The 27,127-nt window shown below is 47.8% G+C and overlaps 2 protein-coding genes across 4 annotated transcripts in view; one reads left to right on the top strand and one right to left on the bottom strand.

The window, feature by feature from the left end:
* LOC146063238 (uncharacterized) overlaps positions 1-15,639 on the top strand; it is a 56,582-nt gene extending 40,943 nt beyond the window's left edge. For both annotated transcript variants that reach the window (XM_083175439.1, XM_083175440.1), the window contains 5 exons: positions 5,290-5,352; positions 6,915-7,791; positions 14,299-14,482; positions 15,212-15,375; positions 15,451-15,639. In XM_083175439.1, coding sequence (XP_083031565.1) covers positions 5,290-5,352; positions 6,915-7,791; positions 14,299-14,482; positions 15,212-15,375; positions 15,451-15,573 — 1,411 coding nt within the window. In that variant the 3' untranslated portion in view covers positions 15,574-15,639. The remainder of the gene's footprint in view (positions 1-5,289; positions 5,353-6,914; positions 7,792-14,298; positions 14,483-15,211; positions 15,376-15,450) is intronic.
* A 94-nt stretch (positions 15,640-15,733) lies between these two features.
* Positions 15,734-27,127, bottom strand: part of AARS2 (alanyl-tRNA synthetase 2, mitochondrial) — a 28,636-nt gene continuing 17,242 nt past the window's right edge. For both annotated transcript variants that reach the window (XM_083175441.1, XM_083175442.1), the window contains exons 15-22: positions 24,245-24,382; positions 23,342-23,451; positions 23,106-23,214; positions 22,818-22,940; positions 22,574-22,684; positions 20,732-20,815; positions 17,937-18,047; positions 15,734-16,267 (exon numbers count right to left, since the gene is read on the bottom strand). In XM_083175441.1, the coding sequence (XP_083031567.1) occupies positions 16,094-16,267; positions 17,937-18,047; positions 20,732-20,815; positions 22,574-22,684; positions 22,818-22,940; positions 23,106-23,214; positions 23,342-23,451; positions 24,245-24,382 (960 nt within the window). In that variant the 3' untranslated portion in view covers positions 15,734-16,093. The remainder of the gene's footprint in view (positions 16,268-17,936; positions 18,048-20,731; positions 20,816-22,573; positions 22,685-22,817; positions 22,941-23,105; positions 23,215-23,341; positions 23,452-24,244; positions 24,383-27,127) is intronic.

Genomic DNA, 27,127 nt, shown 5'->3' with positions numbered 1-27,127 from the left:
CCCGTGCTGTGTGGTGGCCAGGCATGAAGAAGGAGGTGGAGCATTTTGTTTCCATGTGTAACACATGTGCGCAGAATAAGTCATCTCGCCTTTCTCCCATAGGTCAGTTAGTTCCTTTACCTGTTCCTGATAAACCATGGACGCACATTTCCATGGATTTTGTTACGGATTTGCCACCATCTTCAGGTTTTAACACCATTTGGGTGGTGGTAGACAGGTTTAGTAAGATGGCACATTTTGTTCCATTGAAGGGCTTACCTTCGGCGAAGACGTTAGCATCTTTATTTATCACACATATCTTTCGTGTCCATGGCTTACCGTCTGACATCGTCTCGGATAGAGGTGTCCAGTTCGTTGCCAGATTCTGGAGGACGATCTGTTCGGCTTTACAAGTCAAGCTCAGTCCTTCGTCTGCGTTTCACCCCCAGTCGAATGGGCAGACTGAGCGGGTTAACCAATCGTTAGAACAGTTCCTGCGGTGTTACGTCTCCAAGACCCAGCGGGATTGGGTTGAGAACTTGCCTTTTGCGGAGTTTTCATACAACAATGCTTGGCATGCCGCCACTAAAAAGTCTCCGTTTTTCTGCAATTACGGTTTCCACCCTAGAGCAAACTCTTTCTTTCCCACTTATGCCAAAGTGGGTAATTCTAGGTGGGTGGCTTCTAAGAGAAGGATTTGGCGCATGGTTCGGGGAGCGCTCCTCTCTGCTGCCATGTCAGCCAAACACTTCTCTGACCGCCACAGGAGACCATGCCTGTTTAAGGTTGGAGACTGGGTCTGGCTTTCTACTAAAAACATCAAGCTCCGGCAGTTCTCGCAGAAATTAGGCCCACGTTTCATTGGCCCTTATAAAATTGTCAAAAAGATTAACCCAGTCGCATTTAAATTGTGGCTTCCTCGTTCTCTCAGGATTAACAACACCTTCCACTGCTCACTGTTCAAACCTGCCCTCCAGCCAGTGACTCATAGGCCTGTGCCAATCCTACGGCATGGTCAAGAGGAATATGTGGTTGAATCCATTCTAGATTCCAAGATTTCTAGAGGAAAATTATTTTTTCTGGTTCATTGGAGGGGGTTTGGACCTGAGGAAAGGTCCTGGGTCGCGGATCAGGATCTTCACGCTCCTTGGTTAAAAAGAAGGTTTTTTCACTCTTTTCCTGACAAACCCAGGTTTAGAGGTCGGTTGACCTCTCCTCGAGGGGGGGGTACTGTCAGACGCCGCCGCCGATTACGCTCTCCCTCGCTCTCCAGGGCGCGCGGTGGTCGGCTGCCTGACTCGCGGGCGGTTGCTAGGCAATGTCCCGAACGCCGGCCACTTCCTGCTCAGCGGCCGAGCGTCACGGGGTTGCCTAGCACCGACGCTGTGCGGCCGTCCGGCGTCTCTCTCCCGGCGCCGTCATCACGGCGCGGCCCGGAGCGCGCTGCGCGCGCTTTTCCTCTTTAAAAGCCGGCTTCTGTCACCAGTCAGACGCCGGCTATAACTTCTTGTGGGCATTGGTGATTCTTCACTGCGGCCCCATTCTGCTGTATACCTGCCTTGTGGATGCAGTTCCTTCCCTGCATCTTCAGCCTTCCTCAAGTCCGTTTGGAGCTGTTCCTGTCATCTCCTCCCAGACTCAGTGGTATCGTTTTATTATTCCTGTGTACCTTATATTAGCAGTATTGCTATTTTGTTATTTTTTTGTGGTTGCCTTAGCTCAGTTTATCTTAGGGGTTATTTAGGGCACCCTTTACATTTCCGTTATCCTCCCCTGGGAGGACTCTGTCTCAGCCATCAGGGTTTTTAGTTAGTCCACCCCTTGTCCACCTTGCACCTCCGTCGGTAGGTTGTCGCCACCACATAAGACGCTTTGGAGGGCACCGGAGTTGCACAGGCTTAACCCGTGCTTCAAACGTGGCTGCCGTGCGGGAAGATCTAGGGCCTCTGCACCTACCGTAGGACGTACTGGGTGGCAACGGAGTCAGGGGCTGAGACAGGCGCTCATTTCCATACGGGCAACTTCTACCTCCTCGTCAGTCCCCTGTCCCTCCGAGTCCTTATTATGTTAGTTCACCTGGCACTTGCTCCCAATACCATTTAGGTCTCGGTGTGGCGCTGGTCGACCGGTAATGATTACCAGCTAGGACCTATTCCAGCTTTTCTGCTGGCCAGGTATCCTAGCACGTCTGAGCCGTCTCGACACATTATTGTGGATACAGTGGTGTGCCGCGCCTAACACATACACGATACACTGCCATAACACGCCCGATGCAGTGACATACCCGACACACTGCCATAACACGCCCGATGCGGTGACATACCCGATACACTGCCATAACACGCCCGATGCAGTGACATACCCGATACACTGCCATAACACGCCTGATGCAGTGACATACCCGATACACTGCCATAACACGCCCGATGCAGTGACATACCCGATACACGGCCATAACACGCCCGAGGCAGTGACAATCCCGATACACTGCCATAACACGCCTGATACACTGCCATAACACGCCCGATGCAGTGACATACCCGATACAGTTACATACCCGATTCGCTGATATAACACGCTGATGCAGTGACAAACCCGATACAATGCAATAACACGCCCGATACACTGCATTAACACGCCCGATGCAGTGACATAACGATTCACTGCCATAACACGCCCGATGCAGTGACATACCCGATACACTGCCATAACACGCCCGATACACTGCCATAACACGCCCGATGCAGTGACATAACGATTCACTGCCATAACACGCCCAATGCAGTGACAGACCCGATACACTGCCATAACATGCCCGATGCAGTGACATAACGATTCACTGCCATAACACGTCCGATGCAGTGACATACCAGATACACTGCCATAACACGCCCGATGCAGTGACATACCCGACACACTGCCATAACTCGGCCGATGCAGTGACATACCCGATACACTGCCATAACATGCCCGATGCAGTGACATACCCGATACACTGCCATAACACGCCCGATGCAGTGACATACCCGATACACTGCCATAACACGCCCGATACACTGCCATAACACGCCCGATGCAGTGACATAACGATTCACTGCCATAACACGCCCGATGCAGTGACAGACCCGATACACTGCCATAACATGCCTGATGCAGTGACATAACTATTCACTGCCATAACACGTCCGATGCAGTGACATACCCGATACACTGCCATAACACGCCTGATGCAGTGACATACCCGATACACTGCCATAACACGCCCGATACACTGCCATAACACGCCCGATGCAGTGACATAACGATTCACTGCCATAACACGCCCGATGCAGTGACAGACCCGATACACTGCCATAACATGCCCGATGCAGTGACATAACGATTCACTGCCATAACACGTCCGATGCAGTGACATACCCGATACACTGCCATAACACGCCCGATGCAGTGACATACCCGACACACTGCCATAACACGGCCGATGCAGTGACATACCCGATACACTGCCATAACACGGCCGATGCAGTGACATACCCGATACACTGCCATAACACGCCCGATGCAATGACATACCCGATACACTGCCATAACACGCCCGATGCAGTGACATACCCGATACACGGCCATAACACTGCCATAACACGCCCAATGCAGTGACATGCCCGATACACGGCCATAACACGCCTGATGCAGTGACATACCCGATACACGGCCATAACACGCCCGATGTAGTGACATACCCGATACACTGCCATAACACGCCCGGTGCAGTGACAATCCCGATACACTGCCATAACACGCCTGATACACTGCCATAACATGCCCGATGCAGTGACATACCCGATTCGCTGAGATAACACGCTGATGCAGTGACAAACCCGATACAATGCCATAACACGCCCGATGCAGTGACATACCCGATACACTGCATTAACACGCCCGATGCAGTGACATACCCGATACACTGCCATTACACGCCCGATGCAGTGACATACCTGATACACTGCCATAACACGCCCGATGCAGTGACATACCCGATACACTGCCATAACACGCCCGATGCAGTGACATACCCGATACACTGCCATAACACGCCTGATACACTGCCATAACACGCCTGATGCAGTGACATAACGATTCACTGCCATAACACGCCCGATGCAGTGACATACCCGATACACTGCCATAACATGCCTGATGCAGTGACATAACGATTCACTGCCATAACACGCCCGATGCAGTGACATACCCGATACACTGCCATAACATGCCCGATGCAGTGACATACATGATACACTGCCATAACACGCCCGATGCAGTGACAAACCTGATACACTGCCATAACATGCCCGATGCAGTGACATACCCGATACACTGCCATAACACGCCCGATGCAGTGACATACCCAACACACTGCCATTACACGCCCGATGCAGTGACATACCCGATACACTGCCATACCAAGCCGGATACAATTCATAGCATAAGTAGGCTAGACGAGGAAGGAAGGATATATGTGCAAAAGACTAAAATAAAGGGGGGGGGGTTATTCAGACCTGATCGCTGCTGTGTGGTATTGCAGCGTCCTGCGATCAGATATCCGCCTTCCAGTCAGGGTGAAATCCCACCCCGTGCAATTCAGCAAAAGATCCGCGAAAATATCGCCGGTCAGCTCAAATCCATTCGCAACTCACTCACCACCAAATGATTTTTCAAGTGTGCGCAGTCTGTGCCTTACTCTGACCCTTCAACAAGTCTGCGACATACACAGGCTGATCAGCGCCGGAGTGGACGTCACAGACCCTCCCTGATACCGCCTGGGCATGCTGCATTTTCGCTGAAGCTCCCACCCACAAATGTCAATCAAGTTGCGAGGGGATAGTGAAAAAAGTCAATGCAGATTTTGGTCGGTTAGGCCTCCAGCATTTGCAATACGATCTGTACGCATGCACATATGTCATTCCGTAATCGACCGCCTTGTGTATTCGCACAACAGCGATCAGCTCTGAATATCCCCCAGGGAACGGTCATGTTCACCTTCCCATTGTAGACCTAATGCTTGTGTGGACCGGGCGACCGTATCCCATCCCCCAGCTTGTGTGTAACAAGCAGCTGACACTTGGAAGAGATGATTGATAGGACGGAATCTAGTCTCCGGTGGAAGAAAGGGGTTGGCGGAGTGTGGAATGACGGACCCGGGACATCCACAGAAGCTGAGATATACAAAGATGTGGATTTATAGTGCGATGCACGCTGTTTAGTGACAGGGTGTTGTCACCAGTGTATTAAACTATGATTTTCTCCATACAGGTATTGTATTCCCATTTCCTACAAGGAGTCAGAGACCTCGCCAGGAAGCACCGACCAGAAAAGGTACGATATGTCACCGCCTCCCGCATCTGCCCATCTAGGAAATGGATTACGCTTAGACTATGGCTAGCGGACATCAGTCCCGGAATGGGGTGCCAAAGGTCCCTGTGCTTCACTTAAGGTGCTTCACCCCCCCCCCCCGGAGACAGCATTCACGCTGTTATTACCAATTATACCAGTAGGTGGGTGGGTGCTCTAACTAGCCTCACTACGCCCAGAGCATCTTACGGAGCGGCTCCCACAGCACTAGAAGGATCCCATTCTTTGCGGACTTATCGCATAGCTGCACCAGGTCTTTTTTTTAACCTTAATTACTATGTTACTAATATATCGCGTCTCTCCTCACACAGCCAAGGGTAGGTACGCCTGGTATCTCCCCCCTGCTGTCGCGCCCAGTGCATCTGCATCTCCCACACATCCCTCCTTTATGGCCCTGGTGGAAGTCATCACTAAACAGGAGGGTGCATCGTGATCAAATTGGCTTCGAATGAGGCTGAAAACCATTCGATTTCTATTCAATTTTGACTATATAGTCAAAATCGAATATAAAATCTCATTGTGTAGTCTACACCTATGCCTAATGGGGCCCATACATCAGCAATTAATTGTGACAATCCTGAGATCTGGAGATGATTGCCATAATTAATTTTAGATGTGTGGGCTCCCCCTTTTGGCAATCCCAATCAAAAATTAATAGGGATCGCCAATCGATTGCTTAATCAGATTTTTAAACATGTTTAATAATCTGGTATTATATGCGGATCTTTTTTATATGTGTGGGCATTCCCAATTCGTCGTCTTCTTCTATTTACATCATATGAACAGCTGAAATGACAATCGATTGGGCAATTTCCAGATATGAAGATGCAATCTTTAGATCAGGGTTGCTGACCCTCCCGGAATTCCCGGGAATCTCCCGAAAATCGGGTCCCCCTCCCGGCCCCCCGGAAGGGTGGGCAACCCTCCCGGAATCTGGGGGACCCCCCCTGAGCCCCCCGAATCACGGCATGTAAATACCGCAATCCGAGGGTCTCAGAGGAGGGGGCGGGGCTAAAATGGCACAATTGTGTCATTTTAGCCCCGCCCCCTCCATGGAGATCAGTCATTTCTCCTATTTCCCGTAAGCGGGGCTTAATGACGTCACAGTCAAGCCCCACCCCGATCGGGTAAGAAAAGTCTCCTCTCCGGGCTTCTCCCATTTAAAAGTCGGCAACCCTGCTTTAGATGGAAAAATCTGCCGATCACTGAAATAAATCTGTAATGTGTGAGCAAGTCAAATAGATTGTAGAAACCATTTATCTGGCCAAAAAATCCCTGGATCTGGAAATCCATTAATTGTGATTGCTAATGTATGGGGCCTATAAGATTACGTTTACTAACCAGCATGCAGTCATCGGTGGCTTTGACCACCAAAAGTCACTGTAAATTGTAGCTCTGTTAAGTGCCAGGCATAAAACTGTTACCATACGTGTAAGCCCATGCCTAGCCGCTGTTCCGTGACCCAATATAATGAATTTAAATAAGTAAAATCATGTTATCCTTAACGATTTGTCTGATTTAAATAGGACAAATAAAGACAAAAGACTGAGAGGTCTGAACCACGAAGACAGCAAAAAAAAGCTCAGGAGGAAAAAAGACCGGATGATGTTTCCCGGCCTGGTGACAGGACGGGAAACCCAATCCCAAGAAGATCCTCCCACGCCTCTGGAGATGCTTCAGCACAGAGCTGTTTATAAGGCGTACAGAAGGGTTGTACAGGAAACGGAGGAGCCACAGACACTGAAGGTCCTGGACATCTTCCATGCTCTACAGAACAAAAAGGAAAACCGAAAGATGTTGAGCTTAATACAGAAGGTTCTAGAGTTGGATGGTATACAGGACCCACAATTTCAAGTACTGAGGAAACATTTAACCAATGACCTTTCCAAGGGTAGAATAAGCGGCCTGTCCGTGGAACAAGCTTCCTTCTTCCTCAGCAGTCTGTTGGATGCCTCCTTTGATACATTTTGGAGTGAGATGCTTGGTCGGTTAAAAGACTATGGAGTAGAACAGTCAGAAAACGAGGGACTTTCAAGACTTGAACCGATTATTCAAGCACTTACCACCAAAATGGTACTCAAGCGTCTTCATGGCCAAAAGAGCAACATGTTTCATCCAGCACGGATGCAACCAACTGCAGAAGACATATCCGCCTTCAACCGGGCCCTTCAGCTGGCCTCTAAGGGGTGGCCAACACCGGAGGTGCTACATTTCCTGAGATACCTACAGGCCCATGGCCCACAGGAGGATCTTCCTCTACTAGACAATAACCTGCTGTGTTACCTGGAAGTGCAGAAGTATAAGAACTCCCATCATTCAATGCCAGACCGGGGCCTCCTGAAGAGGAAGGTTAATGTGATAAAGGAGCGATTTCTCTCACCGCAGGCAAACCCGGTGCTGCAGGTACGTACCCCCATCATTGAGGGCATCAGGTCAGTAAAATATTTAGGGCTGTAAGAGAAACAGTGATACTATGGAACCAAACAAAGGCTGGCAAAAGTGGTCTTCGAGATCTACCACCAGGTCACGTTTTCCCAGCCATCTGCAGATCTGTAGAATGTGTTAGGTAGGAATGAATGCAGCATGTTTCAAAATGTGAGTTAGTGATGACTGCACACATGGACCATCTAAGGGTTCTGGGAAATGTGACAGTTAGTAATGACTGCGCCCATGCACCAGCTAGGTGGTCTGGGAAATGTGACTGTTAGTAATGACTGCACCTGTGCATCAGCTAGGGGATCTGGGAAACAATAGTTAGTATTGACTGGTATAGAAAATGTGTCCGTTAGTAATGACTGCACCTGTGCACCAGCTAGGTGGTCTGGAAAATGTGACAGTTAGTAATGACTGCACCAGCTAGGTGGTCTGGGAAATGTGACAGTTAGTAATTACTGTATCTGTGCTCCAGCTAGGTGGTCTGAGAAATGTGACAGTTAGTAATGACTGCATCTGTACACCAGCTAGGTGGTCTGGAAAACAGGTACAAATGACTGCACCTATGCACCAGCTAGGTGGTCTGGCAAACGTGACAGTAATGACTGTATCTGTGCTCCAGCTAGGTGGCCTGGAAAATGTGACAGTTAGTAATGACTACGTAGTCTGGAAAACGTGACCTGTTGGTAGATCTTGAGGACTGGTTTTCTTATCTCTGCTCCAGACCATATCATTTTCAATATGACCTTAAACTGGAACATACACACGTTTGGGTCAAAGAGCCTACGAGTTGCGGCAAGTGTTGAGATTTTGTTGATTGAGCCGGAATACATTAAGCAGATCTAGTTGGTGACTTGCTCCAGAGAATTAAGTTGCAGGGTTAAGAGAGAAGCATCCAAAAATAAAATGATAGCTGCAACCACCAAGCTTACACCCCGCAGATCACACACAGAGATATTGTCACTTGCCGCAACTCCCAGGGTATTACATTTGGGGCCTAATTCAGACCTGATCGCACGGCTACTAATTTTTAAAGCCCACCGATCAGGAATACACTGCCCTGCAAGAGCGAAATCCCGCCTTGTGCAAGGCTGCAAATTGCTTAGCGCGGCTTGCGGAAATATCGCAGACATGCGGATAGCTGCAAATCCATTCGCAAGACGCTCCCTACGGAATGTTTTTTCCAGCCTTACAATAAAATAAAATCCTATTTATTCTACAGATAAACTTACAAATTAAAAGGCCATTCTGTCCCATAGACACCCCCCCCCCCCCCCCCAAAAAAAACTATATTTATGTTATTATGGTCAGCTAAGAAAAGGTCAGCCAGCATAAATGTAATTATACTGCTCTGGTCATCAGAGGTCACAGGGGAGGGGGGTCCACTTGTCCAAAAAAGACCCCCACCAACCAAGCCAGCACCTCTCATGATCACATTAGCAGTAGTATAGAGACAGAATGTGGGGAAATAAAATACAGAAAATCACATTGTAGGATTTTTAAACAATTTATTTGTATATTCTTGCGGAAAATAAATATTTGGACACCCACCAACCAGCAAGATTTCTGGCTCTCACAGACCTGTTACTTCTTCTATAAAGGCCCCCACACACAGCACAATTTTCAGGCATTTTCTGAGCGATTTTACTAAATTGCTCAGAAAATGCCTGAAAATGCATGTAAATCGCTGTGTATATAGCCCACACAGCGATTTACATGCGCGCACCCGCCGTTCTGAATCTGTCCAAGATTCAGAACGGACGGGCTGTACAATACAGAGCAGTCGCTCAGAAAGCTCCTGCTCATCTCCCGCATGTGTGGCTGCGGGCAGATGAGCAGGGCTGTTCTGAGCGACTAAAGCCCCGCTGAACGCCGCCGCCGCTGCACCTGACACCACCGCCGCCGCACCTGACACCACCGCCGCCGCTGATCCCGATGACAGGCACAGCCGGAGACCACCGCCGGAGACCACCGCCGAGCCGATGACGTCACCGCCGGAGACAGCCCTCCTGATGACGCCGCGGGACAGAGCCGCGATGCTGGACTCCAGAGTAGGTAAGTATATCTATTTTTTTCCCACTGTGCCACCAATGTTTGGGGGGCGAATATCACTATACCACCAACGTAATATCCTTAATTATCTCCATCCTGGGGTGGGGGACTATCTCCACCAATGTATGTATGGACTATCTCCACTATGTATATATGTGTATGTATATATATATATATATATATATATATATATATATGTATGTATATATATATATATATATATATATATATATATATATGTGTATGTATGTATGTATGTATGTATGTATGTATGTATGTATGTATGTATGTATGTATGTATGTATGTATGTATGTATGTATGTATGTATGTATGTGTGTATGTATATATATGTATGTGTATATATATATATGTATATATATGTATATATATATGTGTATGTATATATATGTATGTGTATATATATATATGTATATATATGTATATATATATGTGTATATATATATATGTATATATATATGTGTATATATATATATATATATATATATGTGTATATATATATATATATATATGTGTATGTATATATATATATATATATATATATATCTCTTATATATTTGGCTACATCTGTCACTCAAAGTGTGTCTGGAGCTGTAACGCTGGGTTGTGGACTTCCATCTTAATTTATGATTGTCATCACCTGTTTTAAACAGGGTAATTGATAAGAAAGGTGTTTAAGCACAGGTGATGGTAATCCATAAATTAAGAAGAAAGTCCAGAAACAGAGCAATGTGTCCCTCCTGGAGAGGGTCATGTTGGGAGGTATGCACCTCCCTCCCCCCATTCACGGCATCCCCACGATTAAATGGCACATGCAAAACACTGACATGGCTATGGTCGACAATGAAAAAGGTTGACAAGATTTATTTTTCACTTTTTCAATGTTTTCATATTCATTCTCATGTGTCGACATGGACACCAATGAAGTGCCACACTTATGTCAACATTTACATGTGTTGACCTTTCTGTGTTGATTTTTTCTTGTGGCGATTCGCTGCACCCCCCGCGACCCCCCTCCCGCGATTTGCAGCACACCCCCCGAAATTCGCTGCATCCCCGGTGACTCCCATGATTCGCGGCCCCACCCCGTGACACCCCCCCCCCCTCCTGCAATTCGCGGCACCCCGCGACCCCCCCTCCCACGATTCGCGCCAACCCCCCGGTCCCCCCCTCCTGCGGTTCACGGTGCCCCCCACGACCCCCCCTAACGTGATTCCCCACCCCTGACCCCCCCTCCTGTCATTGCGGCAACCCCACGCCCCCACCACCCACCCTCCCGCAATTCACTGCAACCCCCCGCGCCCCCCCCCCTCCCGATTCGCGGACACCCCTCACCTCCTCCCTCCACCACCCCCCCCCACGCGCGATTCACCGACATCTGCGCTTATCCCTCCCTTGATTCACGGCACCCCCCCACGCCCCTCCCGCAATTCACGGCACCCCTAAGCCCCTCTTTAGTCCCCCGTATACTCACCCCGTATACCCTATCACTACCCAGCTTCCTGCTCTCCTGAACCGTAACTTCCACCACTGGGGAGTCGCTGACGCTGTGTTGCCCACATACCCCTATCATGCCTCATAGCCCAGCCTCCTGCTCTCATTCACCCTAACTCCCACCCAGTAGGAGACACTGACTCAGGGCCACCATCCTGTACTCCTGTACTGCCACGCTGGACCCTCACCCACTGGCAGAAGCTGCACAGTATCTCCCACCCTCCTCTTTAGTCCCCCTTATTCCCACACACCCCTATCACTACCCAGCCTCCTGTTTTCCTGTGTCGTGACCTCCGCCAGTGGGGAGCCGCTGACTCAGAAACACCCTACTATACTATTGCACACACACACCTAAACAACATGCACACACAGCCCCCCCCCCCCCCCACACCCACAAATGTCACTGTACCATCCACACTATCAATGTACATCTTACTCTGTAACCGCTTTTTAATGAAACAAAACAATACACACCCCCTTCCACATCATATGCTCTCTATTTAACACATTTCACCTATAACTCAAGTTGCAATACAGGCATCTTTCATACAATTCTAACCATATTTCTCATATGCAAATGTTCACAAATTAAGGGGGCGCAGCCCCTTATGACGGTGTGAAGAGCGCCCGTAGGGCGCGATGAATCACCTAGTGTGTATATATATGTGTGTATATATATATATATATATATATACACACATACACAGTGCAGTTTGATGGCATGTGCGGCGTGACAGTCGTGACAGATTTGAGATCTCCCGTGCTGAATCTCCCAATTTGAATCTCTGGCACAAATCTCTCTGTATGTGGCTCATTATCTGAAATGAGCCACAAGAGTGAAATCTCTTGTGCTGAATCTCCCGTTATGTATCTCTGGCACACATCTCAGCGTATGTAGGGCCCTTAAGAAGCTCTTCTATCCTCCCCTCGTTACCTGTATTAATGGCACCTGTTTGAACTGGTTATCTGTATATAAGACTCCTGTCCACACTCTCAAACAGTCAGACTGCAACCTCTCCACCATGGCCAAGACCAGAGAGCTGTCTAAGGACACCAGGGACAAAATTGTAGAGCTGCACAAGGCTGGGATGAGCTACTCGACAATATGGAAGCAGCTTGGTGAGAGGAAATCAACTGCGCAATTATAAAAAAATGGAAGAAATACAAGATCATTGACAATCTCCCTCGACCTGGGGCTCCATGCAAGATCTCACCTTGTGGGGTATCAATGATCTTGATAACGGTGAGGAATCAGTCCAGAACTACACGGGGGGACCTGATCAATGACCTCAAGAGAGCTGGGACCACAGTCACAAAGATTACCATTAGTAACACACTAATTTGTCATGGATTCAAATCCTGCAGCGCCCGAAGGTCCCCCTGCTTAAGCCAGCACATGTCCAGGCCTGTCTTAAGTTTGCCAGTGACCATCTGGATGATCCACAGGAGGATTGGGAGAAATTCATGTGGTCAGATGAGAGTAAAATAGAACTTTTTGGTATAAACTCCACTCGCCATGTTTGGAGGGAGAAGAATGATGAGTGGCATCCCAAAAAGCATGTGACGCATGGGGGTGGAAACATCATGCTTTGGGGCAATTTTTTTTGCAAAGGGGACAGGACAATTGATCCGTATTAAGGATAGAATAAGTGGGGCCATGTATCATGAGATTTTGGCCCAAACCTCCTCCCTTCAGTAAGAGCATTGAAGATGGAACGTGGCTGGGTCTTCCGGCATATGACAATGACCCCAAGAACACCACCCTGGCAACTAAGGAGTGGCTTCGTAAGGAACACCTCAAGGTCCTGGAGTCTCCAGACCGCAACCCAATCGAAAATCTGTGGAGGGAGTTGAAAGTCCGTGTTGCCTGGTGACAGGCCCAAAACATATCTAGAGAAGATCTGCATGGAAGAATGGGCCAAAGTACTATACCTTCTACACAGTGTGCAAACTACACTACAGGAAATTACCAACAGAGATTGTCCAAATATTTATCACTTATAAGAATATACAAATAAATTGTTTAAAAATCATACAATGTGATTTCCTGTTTTTTTCCCCACATTCTGTCTCTCACAGTTGAAGTGTACCTATGATGGAAATTACAGACCTCACAATCAGTGGCTGTCCAAAAACTTTTTTGCCCCACTGTATGTAGAACAGGCTGGAAATTACAGACCTCACAGTCAGTGGCTGTCCAAAAACTTTTTTGCCCCACTGTATGTAGAACAGGCACGGAGGAACTGCTATACATTCCCTGTGCAAGCAACTTCTCCTACCAAGTCTGCTGCCAGCAAGAAGAGACAGGCACCTTATTATGAGGTGGGAGAATGTGTGTTTAGAGAGCAGTGTTCTGTCTGCTGCTGGACAAATTATGTCAATTCATTATGGAAAGTTGAACCATTTCCTGACAACTTATGTTATTTATATGATGTATGATACAGATTTTAGACTCTCTCATGCTATACTATAGACCAGGCATGTCCAACGTTGGCCCTCCAGATGTTGTGAAACTACACATCCCAGCATGCTTTGCAATAGTTTTAGCATTCTCTCATAGCAAAACTGGCAAAGCATGCTGGGATGTGTAGTTTCACAACATCTGGAGGGCCACAGGTTGGACATGCCTACTATAGACCGTGGGTTCTCAAACTCGGTCCTCTGCTCCCCACACAGTTCACGTTTTCCAGGTCACCCGGCAGGTGCACAGGTGCACTCATTACTCATTACTCATGGAGCTAATTATTTCACTTGTGATTCTGTGAGGAGACCTGCAAAACATGCACCGTGTGGGGTCCCGAGGACCGAGTTTGAGAACATTCTGCATTAGGCCCTAGTTATGAAGGAGATAAATACGCCAGTCATGTGACGATTTACCTTTCTATTGGTGATCTGGCTCTAACCTTGTGCAGCTGTCCCAGGAACTCGCTGAGACCGCCATGCGTGAAGCAGAGGCCGCGGCACACGATGAGCTCCCGCCTGTCTCCCTATTTAATCATCTCCATGAGGCGCTGTGTGACACCTTGCTGCCATTCTGGGCTGGATTTCGGAAAACATGGCTGATGCGCTCTCCAGCTAGTGCACAGAGAGTCCCACGTAAGTCTGATATGGTGACCGATTATACACGGGGGGGGGGGTGTATTCAATTGTTATCGACACTGATCACTTTAGACGGGTATTATGCATTTGATGCCAGATATCGTGCTCATTATTGTCGGGATTAGCCGTGCATAGCGCTAAACCTGACCAAACTGATGACCGCCTAAATTCAGCTCGCCACCTCTGGTAAGGGGGGTGCGAGCTTATATGCCGGAACTAGCTGCTGATTGTGCCCAAACGCAGCTACAGTTGAATAGATCCCTTGGGCGCCATCTGCTGGCTGCTGACACTCCCAACAATTGATTAATGGAAATTGGGGAATACTTCCAATATCGGTGACAATTTATAGTACAGGGACTATTACTATACATTGCGAACGCTAAATAAATGACATCATGTATACATATATCGGCTATTTAGGGGGGTATTCAATCTGGGATCCGACAGTCGGAATTACGGCCATTTTATACGGCTTCTGACACTAATTCAATACCAACAGTCAAGTGTCGGAAAGTCCTAAAATCTGCAAAAAAACGGACGTGAATTTGACAATCCACAGCCACTTCCGACAATACAAATCCAACTTTTTTAAAGTCAGATCTCTTTGGTCGGAAACGGCCGCAGATGGTTACACTTCAGTAACAGAGCACATACCAGGTTATGGTGCTCATAGCAGCGCAGTTATGGGGTACCACACGTTCTACTAACACCAATGTCTCTGTTCAGTGCTCCGGGCCCAGCAGATGCTCAGGAAACGCCTGGCCCTGTTTCAGTTGGACGAGAAGCCGCTGAGAACCTTCCATCTTCCCCCAATTCAGCAGCCCCCAGAGAAAGAGCCACCATCCGCAGTCACCTTCAGCTTCAGCATTAGCCAAGGGATTACCCTCAAGGTACTGTATCCCAATAACCCTGTAATACCCGGCAGCATTGTGCACACAATGTAATCTGTGTAATCATCTCCACAGGAGAACATTGTCCAGAGCAGGGATGCGGAGACTCCCATCCGACCAGGCAGCAGAACACTGTCCCAGACTGGGGCGTTGCCACCAATAAGTACATCACCAGCAGAGAAGATACAGCTACGATGAGGGAGAACGGATCTATCGCCAGAGAACAAATCGGAAATTTGTTAAATAAACGCATTTTCAATTTTTCATGTGTAATCTATCTCGGATACTGAAATCCATAGGGTTTATCGTCTGCAAAGATGCACTTAGACCAACCACTGGTTAGAGAAATCTCTATGTAAGGTATTTAATATCAGAGAAATAATTATCATTCACCAGATGATATAGATGACAAGTCCCAGGATTACTAATGTATTAAACCAGGAAGTAGTAATCGATTGCCAATAATGGCTGCACTGATTATTCCTTCTTAGCATCTACAGGTCCTGTTTACGTGTAGATGCACCGGTAGCTCACAGAGCCAATATAGATTATATACGAACATCCACCCGGAACACGCATCACGATTATAAAATAATAAAGTTCATGTCATGTTCCTTCACACCCAGCAGCAGTAATGGCACATTTATGACCTTCCCATGTCCCGTACGTGTTGGCTCAGGACCAGCAGCTACTTTTCTCCGGTATGTAGCGTGTTATGCTAGTCATATCGCCGCTTTATCTCTGTAAACTGTACAGCTGCTTCCAGAGCTTTTTCCAGGGTCTCGCACGTTCCTGTTCCCTTTGCCACAACGTCGTTGCCACCAGCTTTTCCCCCCATCACAGTGCACACAGCTATAGCCCACTCTGCTGCTGACAGGCCAGATGTGGACCCCTGGAGAGAAGAGGGAGAAAGGTGACAGGAAGTTATGTGCTGCTGAGGAGAGACATCCGGCAGATTGCTCAGTCCTATTACATGTGCATTACGTCGACATTAACAATCTGCAGAAGGATTTTGCATCAGTCAGAGGAAAGCAGATCTTTTGCTGTACTGTTAATGGAAGCAATTTGCACCTATAGAATGCACTTCAGCCAATGCCGAGGTGCACTTCTGTCTTTCTGTCAGGTACTGCGTGTTGGAGCAGGAGAGCAACAATGCTATTGCAACCACACAGACTCATGGGAGTATGGAGGGCAGGTATCAAATGCTCTATGTGATTCTGAGGGGTGCATAGGGGATCTCTTGCACCTAGCATGGGGTAGCCAGGGTAAAATCACTTGGCCACCCAGCTTCCCGCTTGCACACTCATTAGCTGAACAGATACCATACGGCTAAAGGTCGAGTATCCTTTATACAAAATGCTCGGGACCAGAAGCATTTTGGACAATGGATTAATACGTATTTCGGAATATTTTTATATTTCAATGAGGTATCTTGCATTTTTGTTGTATAAACACATAAAACACATGAAATACACACAAATATATTTTATTTGTGCATGAAACAAGGTTTTAAAACATGAAACAGAGTTTGTGTCCAATCTCAGGCACTGAATGTGAATGCTAAGCAATAATTTTCTTGCATATATTTAGTGCCAGTTACATATCATGTCCACAGTAGTGCCAGTTACATATCATGTCCACAGTAGTGCCAGTTACATATCATGTCCACAGTAGTGCCAGTTACATATCATGTCCACAGTAGTGCCAGTTACATATTATGTCCACAGTAGTGCCAGTTACATATCATGTTCCCAGTAGTGCCAGTTACATATCATGTCCCCAGTAGTGCCAGTTACATAGCATGTTCCCAGTAGTGCCAGTTACATAGCATGTTCCCAGTAGTGCCAGTTACATATCATGTCCCCCAGTAGTGCCAGTTACATGTCATGTCCCCAGTAGTGCCAGTTACATATCATGTCCTCAGTAGTGCCAGTTACATAGCATGTTCCCAGTAGTGCTAGTTACATAGCATGTTCCCAGTAGTGCCAGTTACATATCATGTCCCCCAGTAGTGCCAGTTACATGTCATGTCCCCCAGTAGTGCCAGTTACATATCATGCCCCCAGTAGTGCCAGTTACATATCATGTGTGCATTAGTGCAAGTTACAGATGTCCCCAGTAGTGTCAGTTGCATCTCATGTCCCCAGTAGTGTCAGTTACATATCGTGTCCCCGGTAGTGCCAGTTACATATCGTGTCCCCGGTAGTGCCAGTTACATATCGTGTCCCCGGTAGTGCCAGTTACATATCGTGTCCCCGGTAGTGCCAGTTACATATCGTGTCCCCGGTAGTGCCAGTTACATATCGTGTCCCCGGTAGTGCCAGTTACATATCGTGTCCCCGGTAGTGCCAGTTACATATCGTGTCCCCGGTAGTGCCAGTTACATATCGTGTCCCCGGTAGTGCCAGTTACATATAGTGTCCCCGGTAGTGCCACTGTGTGTGTGACTCAGCATCAGCCCCTAGGTGAGCATGGTCAGTGAGGTCTAGTATGGATTACTACACCTCACTATGATGTAACATGAGTAAATCTGATGTCACCTGGATGAAGGAGACACTCACCTTTGGGACCTGGCAGGCGCACAGCACCTTCCCGGAACTCTGTCTGCTGAGCAGCATCACTGCCGACCTCGGACACCTTTCACACAGCTGCTTCACCAGCTTCACCAGCACCTGCAGGAGACAGAATGGCTCAGGCTGCATCCAATGGCTGTTCTGCAGCAGTGAGAACATGGGTTGTCTCCCGATAAATAAATGGAGGGGTGGAGACTAAGGGCAGTATTCAATGTTAAATTTCGCCGTGTGCAGCGAATCCTGTTTAGGATTCGCTGCGTTCTGGAGGGCTGGCTGCCACTCGCTCTCTCCGTATTCAATGTCGGAGGGGCGAGTAGCCCCTCGCGGCGAATCTTAACCCTTGCAGCGGACGAGCGTCCACGGCAGGGAGCCGTGAGACGGTGGCAGGCAGGGAGATTGAAGTCTCCCTGCCTGCCCCAGAACATATGTGGGGGGGAGGTGGGCTCCCCGGGACCCAGGCAGCACAAGCTGCCCCCCCCCCAGAGCCAGCAGGGGACCGGGTATATTCACTGCTCCCGATCATGCATATGTAATGATCGGGTGCAGTGAATATATGAATATCTAATGAGCGGCTCGGCTCCCGGCCCCCTGCTGGCTGCTCTGTGTAAAAAAAAAAAAAATATATATATATATATATATATATATATATATATATATATATACACACATATTTTTTAAATTAAAATATATATTCATGTGCTATAAGCACATGAATAAAAATAGCATGCCCCTTCTCAGAATAAAATTCCTGATTTTTTTAAACCAAAATTAAAACAAAAAACCTTTTATTGTAAAAGTTCACATTCCACTTCTCCATGAAAAGATGGAGAATTGCTACACGGAGAGACACGGCGAAAATCACTCAGAAAGACGGCGAGAAGTGCACATTGAATAGGGTTGCTCGCTTTTTGAGAGCAAAAGTCTCCGTTTAACGCGAGAAAAGCACAAACTCACCATAAAACACGGATAATTTTTCTCATTGAATACTGCCCTAAGGGTTAAATTTGCTTACTAAAGCTTCTAAAAATGAAGTTTTGATGTTGCCCATAGCAACCAATCCTAGAAAATGATAGACAGAATCAGATTGGTTGCTATGGGTACATCAACTTTTTATTTTTAGATGCTTTAGTAAATTGACCCCTACGTCTCTCACACATGGTAGGAGGTGAATAGAGGAGACTCACACCCTCATACATGGCTAGGGAGAGGTAAAAGGGGAGCAGGGGCTAATTCTCTGATACATGTATAGTGGGAGGTAAATGTGGGAGCAGGACATTAGATGAGGCTCATCCTGCAGGACATGGTTGGAGGCAGGGCTTAGAAGAGGCTCATCCTGCAGGGCATGGTTGGAGGCAGGGCTTAGGCGAGGCTCATCCTGCAGGACATGGTTGGAGGCAGGGCTTAGATGAGGCTCATCCTGCAGGACATGGTTGGAGGCAGGGCTTAGGTGAGGCTCATCCTGCAGGGCATGGTTGGAGGCAGGGCTTAAGCAAAGCTCATCCTGCAGGACATGGTTGGAGGCAGGGCTTAGATGAGGCTCATCCTGCAGGACATGGTTGGAGGCAGGGCTTAGGCGAGGCTCATCCTGCAGGGCATGGTTGGAGGCAGGACTTAGGTGAAGCTCATCCTGCAGGACATGGTTTTCAGGGCTTAGGCGAGGCTCATCCTGCAGGGCATGGTTGGAGGCAGGGCTTAGATGAGGCTCATCCTGCAGGGCATGGTTGGAGGCAGGGCTTAGGCGAGGCTCATCCTGCAGGGCATGGTTGGAGGCAGGGCTTAGGCGAGGCTCATCCTGCAGGGCATGGTTGGAGGCAGGGCTTAGGCGAGGCTCATCCTGCAGGGCATGGTTGGAGGCAGGGCTTAGGCGAGGCTCATCCTGCAGGGCATGGTTGGAGGCAGGGCTTAGGCAAGGCTCATCCTGCAGGGCATGGTTGGAGGCAGGGCTTAGATGAGGCTCATCCTGCAGGGCATGGTTGGAGGCAGGGCTTAGGCGAGGCTCATCCTGCAGGACATGGTTGGAGGCAGGGCTTAGGCGAGGCTCATCCTGCAGGGCATGGTTGGAGGCAGGGCTTAGGCGAAGCTCATCCTGCAGGGCATGGTTGGAGGCAGGGCTTAGGCGAGGCTCATCCTGCAGGGCATGGTTGGAGGCAGGGCTTAGGCGAGGCTCATCCTGCAGGACATGGTTGGAGGCAGAGCTTAGATGAGCTCATCCTGCAGGACATGGTTGGAGGCCGGGTTTAGGTGAAGCTCATCCTGCAGGACATGGTTTGCAGGGCTTAGGTGAGGCTCATCCTGCAGGACATGGTTGGAGGCAGAGCTTAGATGAGCTCATCCTGCAGGACATGGTTGGAGGCAGGGCTTAGATGAGCTCATCCTGCAGGACATGGTTGGAGGCAGGGCTTAGGTGAAGCTCATCCTGCAGGACATGGTTTGCAGGGCATAGGTGAGGCTCACCCTGTAGGGCATGGTTGGAGGCAGGGCTTATGCAAGGCTCATCCTGCAGGGCATGGTTGGAGGCAGGAGCTCATCCTGCTATATGCAAATGAATAAATGGAGCTCATCCTAAGTGGCCTTATATGGTGTTATATTAAACAGAGCCGTCAGGACACTGATAAATGTTTCTCCTTCTAGAACTCTGGGATTATTCATTAGCACACCCAGCGACACAGTGAACGTGACTAAGTTACCACACAGTAAAACACTTGGGGTCCATATGGCACAATCTTTGATGCAGGATTTCCACAGTGATCTTTATGGTAGCCCAAAACCAGATAACATCTCACCGGAAGAGTCTCCACATGCACAGAATCCAGAATGAGTGGATGATGGGAGTGCTTCTCCACAAGGTCGTGAACTTTCTCTGCAGCCTGAATACAGAAGACAGGAGTAGTTCACACATGTCCAGTAGGGGGCGTAACTCTGCTCTAAGTGCAGAGCATGAATACTGGTAATGGTCAAAGTAATGAGGGGAACCTGTGGGTAATTATTCTAAAACAATCTCACTAGTGCGGACTAAGGAAACAATACGACCTGGGTGACAGAAAGGGCTGCAAAATAAGAGGTGACAGCGGAGAACGACCCGGAGCTGGGATATAGAGATTTCAGAACCGCAAGTGAACGAGCACAGACTCTCTACAGGGGACACAGCGGTGTCAGTGAGGCTTCTGGCCACAGTTCTGCTCCTACTAATTACACCGGGCTCGGAGCCATATCTGCCAATGACGGATTATTACAGCAGATCGCATATTCTGTGCAAGCTAATGAGGGTGTAATGAATATGCGTACTAATTGGCATTATTAATCATTTACGAAGCCTGATGAATGTATCTGGGAACACAATGGTGACGTACCTGGATTTTATTTATCATTACATATTTCTGTCCTATTCACCAAACGCACCCATCTTTCGGGGGATACCCACAAATAACGGGTTGGGAGCATTTGGTCTACAGCATGATGGTCGACGGTCATTACGTCGACACCATTAGGTCGACATGGGAAAAGGTTGACATGGTTCTAGGTCAAAAGGTCATTAGGTTGACAAGTCATTAGTTCGTCAGGTCACTAAGTCGGCACGGTTTTTCACAGTTTTTTTACCCGAATGTCAACACAGTCGTCATGGCCACCGTTTAAAGTGCACCGCATCCCATCCCATCGGGCTTTGGGCACACTATTTTATTCTCCCACCATGCCCTAGTGGATGGTAGTGCATGAAATACCACGTGTCGGCACATGCCGGCTCAAAAAAACTGTGAAAAACACCATGATGACCTTTTGACTGTCGACCTAGAGACTGTCGAACTAATGACCTGTTGACCTAGAACCATGTTGACCTTTTTCCATGTCGACCTAGACCCATGCTGACCTTTTCCCATGTCCACCTAGTGACTGTCGACCATCATGCTGTAGACCAAATGACCGCACCCCCAAATAACACGCATCACCCCAATGTGGTTATAGTTGCTAGGTCGATTTTCTCTAGGTCGGCAGTCAATAGGTCGAACACTATTGGTCGACAGTCAAAAGGTCAAAAAGCACTAGGTCGACTTTGACAAAAGGTCGACAAGCAAAAGGCCAACATGGCAATGATCAACACGCGGTGTTCAAATTTTGTTTCTTTCAGCTGATTTATGCACGTGTAGTGCAAGCGAGCCGCGCGAGGTGATCCATGTCGACAAAACCCATGAAAAACATGTAGACTGCTGCCATGTCGACCTCTTGCTCGTGTCAACATAATAATCCTGAATGTATGAAGCGGAGGCCATAGCAGATATGTCTGATATCAGCTGCAGTCTTTCTATGGAAACCCCCAGCTAATGCCCTCTGTTGTTGCTTATGGGCTATGTGATGCAGTATTTGCCAGGAGAGGGTTCCTCCGGATCCCTCCCCAGCAATATCAGCACCATATGATTGGTCAGTAGACTGCTCACACAAGTCCAGTGAGAGGAGTGACGAGACAGCCGATGCAGTCTCTTCACACAGAACGCATCCCAGGTGATTTTATCACATACTGCGGTACACACTTGGGTTATAATATCACGCCCAGATCACACTGCAAATGTGACCATAGATAAATGGGCACCTTAGTCATCCAATGAGAACACAATCATCCCCACCCGCCTCACCAGTCTCTCTTCCACCTTGCGTAACGCTGTGTTTGCAGATCGCTGTAAAGATTTGAGAGATTCCTGCATTTCCTTCCTCAGCCACTGAGGAATGGTGGCGTTGTCCACGCTCTGGAATATACAAACATAATACTCTATTAAACATTAATACAATATTATTGCACAACAGAACTATTATACTGAAGACATTTATTAAAGGCTGCAATGTAAACATTCTATTCATGCAAAGAATCGTTCTACTCACATCTGTCAGGAGTCCGATCTCCTTGGACAAGTGCTGAACTTCGCTGACAGATGACGGCCTGATCTTCATTCGCTCAGTAATCGACTCCAACTCCTGCCACAGCGCCTGTCCCATCTCACGCGCCTGCAGATAGACAGTGTTAGTGCCTTGCCCACTGGAGTCGGCGGTGTTGTGTTGTCTTTATTACACCATACATGACTACTTTACAAATTGAGAACTACAGACATCCAGAGGAAATGGAAACTTGTGTTCACTATGGAGAAGATATTAGGGAGCAAAGTTACGGACCTGCTTGGCGTCTTCTCCCGTAACAGCGATGAGACGGACTATCCCTTTTGCCAATGGTTTTTCAGAGACTATGACTATGTCCTCGATGGCTCCTGTCCTGAGCAAATGCCTGTAGTTTAAGAAACAAAAAAAGTGTTACATGAATGAGGAGACGAAGACAGAACGTTATTTCCAAAAACAGGCACATGGAAAAAAAATCCCCAAAAAGGGGAACCGATACAAATGTATTTTCTTACGTGCCGCAGCAAAGTTCTACTGATGTTTGGCGAGCAGCGTTAGAGCTCGGATTCAATACAGTCTCCACCGGGACCCCAACCGATACAACGCGCACAGGATCCGGATACACCTGCCGGAGGGGAAGCCAACAGTATTGCATACAATTATATAGAAGGACAAAGGAGGTGGTGGATGCTGAGATGGGGGACGGGATCTCTGAGATATAAGGGGGAAAATTGTGGATGGAAAGAGGGAGCCAAGACACATAGGACTGTCCTATACAGTATCCACATTCTAAGGACTTTTGGCCCCCAGAACATGATGAGAGGACAGAGGCCTCAGGCAAGAAGTGAGCTCAAACGTACAGAGCGGGATACTGTCAGGTTATCAGGGGGTACAGGTAAGGATGCCAACTGTAACAGAGAGGGAGAGGGTGGGTGTCTGTGCTCATGTAGAGATACAGGGCCTGATTCAGACCCGCTCGCTAAGCAGCGTTCTTTTGCTGATTAGAGAGCGGGTATATGCCGGAGCAAATGGCCGACCCCCTTCGCCGACCGAATGCCCGCGGTTTCATGCAAATGGATGTGTCCGCTGACAAATCCATTCGCATGCACCCAACGTTTTTGTGGGCACAGCCAGGAAATGTTGGCGTTCCCATGGGGCAGCCCCCTGTCTGCCCCGCTCTGTGCGGGTCTACACATGCGTAATGATGGCCACACGCATGCGCAGACACGAAACATCGGTCCCCGGACCAAACTTGCTAAATAGCTAGTAAACCTGAATCATCCCCATAGGGTACAACAGATGCACAACAATGGTTCTGGGAACATTGATCAGGCAGATACATAGCAGCCATGTAAGGCCTTTAGTAACGCTTGTGTAATATTCCTATAGAGCAAAGCCTGTGCCGGATAAATCTGTACCTCATCCACCGTGCGGAGACCTTGGACACGTTTGGTGTCAGAGAGCGGCATCTGCGCAGTGTGAATCTCCTGGTCCTGTGCAATCAACTTCTGCAGCAGCTTCTCCACCTCCTGCAGCTGCCGGCTGCTCACCGCACCCTGCGATACATACAGCCTGCGTCAGAGAGCAACACACATAGGCACCGTGTGTAATAATGGGGAATACACAGACAGGTCACGCGTGTAATAACGAGGAATACACAGACAGGTCACGCCTGTAATAACGAGGAATACACAGACAGGTCACGCCTGTAATAACGAGGAATACACAGACAGGTCACGCGTGTAATAACGAGGAATACACAGACAGGTCACACGTGTAATAACGAGGAATACACAGACAGGTCATATGTGGGATAACGAGGAACACACAGACAGGTCACACGTGTAATAACGAGGAATACACAGACAGGTCACATGTGTAATGACGAGGAATACACAGACAGGTCACACGTGTAATAACGAGGAATACACAGACAGGTCACATATGTAATAACGAGGAATACACAGACAGGTCACACGTGTAATAACGAGGAATACACAGACAGGTCACATGTGTAACAGTAAGGAATACACAGACAGGTCACACGTGTAATAACGAGGAATACACAGACAGGTCACACGTGTAATAACGAAGAATACACAGACAGGTCACACGTGTAATAACGAGGAATACACAGACAGGTCACACGTGTAATAACGAGGAATACACAGACAGGTCACACGTGTAATAACAGGGAATACACAGACAGGTCACTCGTGTAATAATGAGGAATACACAGACAGGTCACGTGTTATTACGAGGAACACACAGACAGGTCACATATGTAATAACGAGGAATACACAGACAGGTCACACATGTAATAACGAGGAATACACAGACAGGTCACACGTGTAATAACGAGGAATACACAGACAGGTCACTCGTGTAATAATGAGGAATACACAGACAGGTCACACGTGTAATAACAGGGAATACACAGACAGGTCACGCGTGTAATAACAGGGAATACACAGACAGGTCACGCGTGTAATAATGAGGAATACACAGACAGGTCACGCGTGTAATAATGAGGAATACACAGACAGGTCACACGTGTAATAACGAGAAATACACAGACAGGTCACACGTGTAATAACGAGGAATACACAGACAGGTCACACGTGTAATAATGAGGAATACACAGACAGGTCACATGTGTAATAATAAGGAATACACAGACAGGTCACACGTGTAATAATGAGGAATACACAGACAGGTCACATGTGTAATAATGAGGAATACACAGACAGGTCACACGTGTAATAACAACGAATACACAGACAGGTCATATGTGGGATAACGAGGAACAAACAGACAGGTCACATGTGTAATAACGAGGAATACACAGACAGGCCACACGTGTAATAACGAAGAATACACAGACAGGTCACATGTGTAATAACGAGGAATACACAGACAGGTCACACGTGTAATAACGAGGAATACACAGACAGGTCACACGTGTAATAACGAGGAATACACAGAGAAGATACAATGAGTTATAAAGAGAAAAAAATCAAATGAATTCTACATCCAATTTGATGCCCAATGTTACACACAGACACAGGAGCGGATTCTGAGGTGGAAACACATCATGCTGCACCACAGGGGATGAGCATACTTTTCTCATGCAGGGTAAATACTGTCTACTTTTGCATGCAGCCACAGGCCGCTATGTGATGTCTTCTGGCAAGTATAACCGTGTTCTAAATTTCAGGCCCTTTTTAGACAATTCTATCAGCACTTGGCTGAACGTTCAGACCTTCGTACTACACAGAATAAAAGGTTGAGCACCCGAATATTGGCTCATGGGCCCAATAGTTGTATAGTCTACGCCTAACTTTACTTACTCTTTACTACTTCACTCCCAACTCAGAATGAGCCCCATTGTGGGGGAAATGTACTAAAACGGGAGTTCTATATCACATGGGATGTTGCTATGGGAAACCAATCAGAATCTAATTTATTTAGCAACTTCTAGAAGACAATTGATAGAATCTGATTGGTTGCCGATAGCAACATCCCATATTAGTAAATTTCCCCGTGTCTTGACAAGCTAAAAAAAACCCCCATCAAATATTGCTTCTTTATCTCATTATGGGATAAGATATTATAGGGCAATTACAGTAATGTGTGGCAAACTGGCAATGCCTGCTGACACTTGTAGTTCCACCACAGCTGAAGATGCATTCCATTCACAGTCATTTTCGCATAGCAGAACGCTGATTCAGGACTGATAATTCTATTAGAATTCTATGATCGGTTCTTACAACTAACTGAAGGGGTTATTCAGGCCTGATCCCTGTTCTGCTAATTTGCAGAGCCCAACAATCAGGTATACGCCGCCCAGCCAGAATGAAGTCCCGGCCCGTGTTGCTTAGCACCACATTTAAAGACCAGCTGGATCTGTGATTGGCTGGAAATCCTTTCACAAGCTGCTCACCATGTAATGATTCCCCAGTGTGTGCAGTCTGTGCGCAGCCCAGTACATACTCGGGGGCTGCAATGGAAACAGGCTGATCGGGGGCGGAGCTGACGTCACATGACTTCCCCTCGAACTCCTGGGCTCGCCTCCGCTTTCCCCGACACTCCCAGAATACAGCCGGTTGCCACCCACAAATGCCAGCTTCCTGTAATCAACTTGCGTGCGGCCAGCGGGATTTTATTGCAGGAGGATAAATTGCCCTGCCTGTGAAATCGCCGCTGCCGAATCAGGTCTGAAAAGCAATATTTTCCTATAGAATAATGATGTTTTGTTCCTCAAAAAAGTCCTTTAACAAACAAAACTACTCAGACCTCC

The sequence above is a fragment of the Crinia signifera genome, chromosome 3 (genome assembly GCF_055691185.1).
Source record: "Crinia signifera chromosome 3, ASM5569118v1, whole genome shotgun sequence".
Taxonomy (NCBI): Eukaryota; Metazoa; Chordata; class Amphibia; order Anura; family Myobatrachidae; genus Crinia; species Crinia signifera.
The sequence above is the reverse complement of the archived record's forward strand: the minus strand, read 5'-3'. Positions and strand labels throughout refer to the sequence as shown.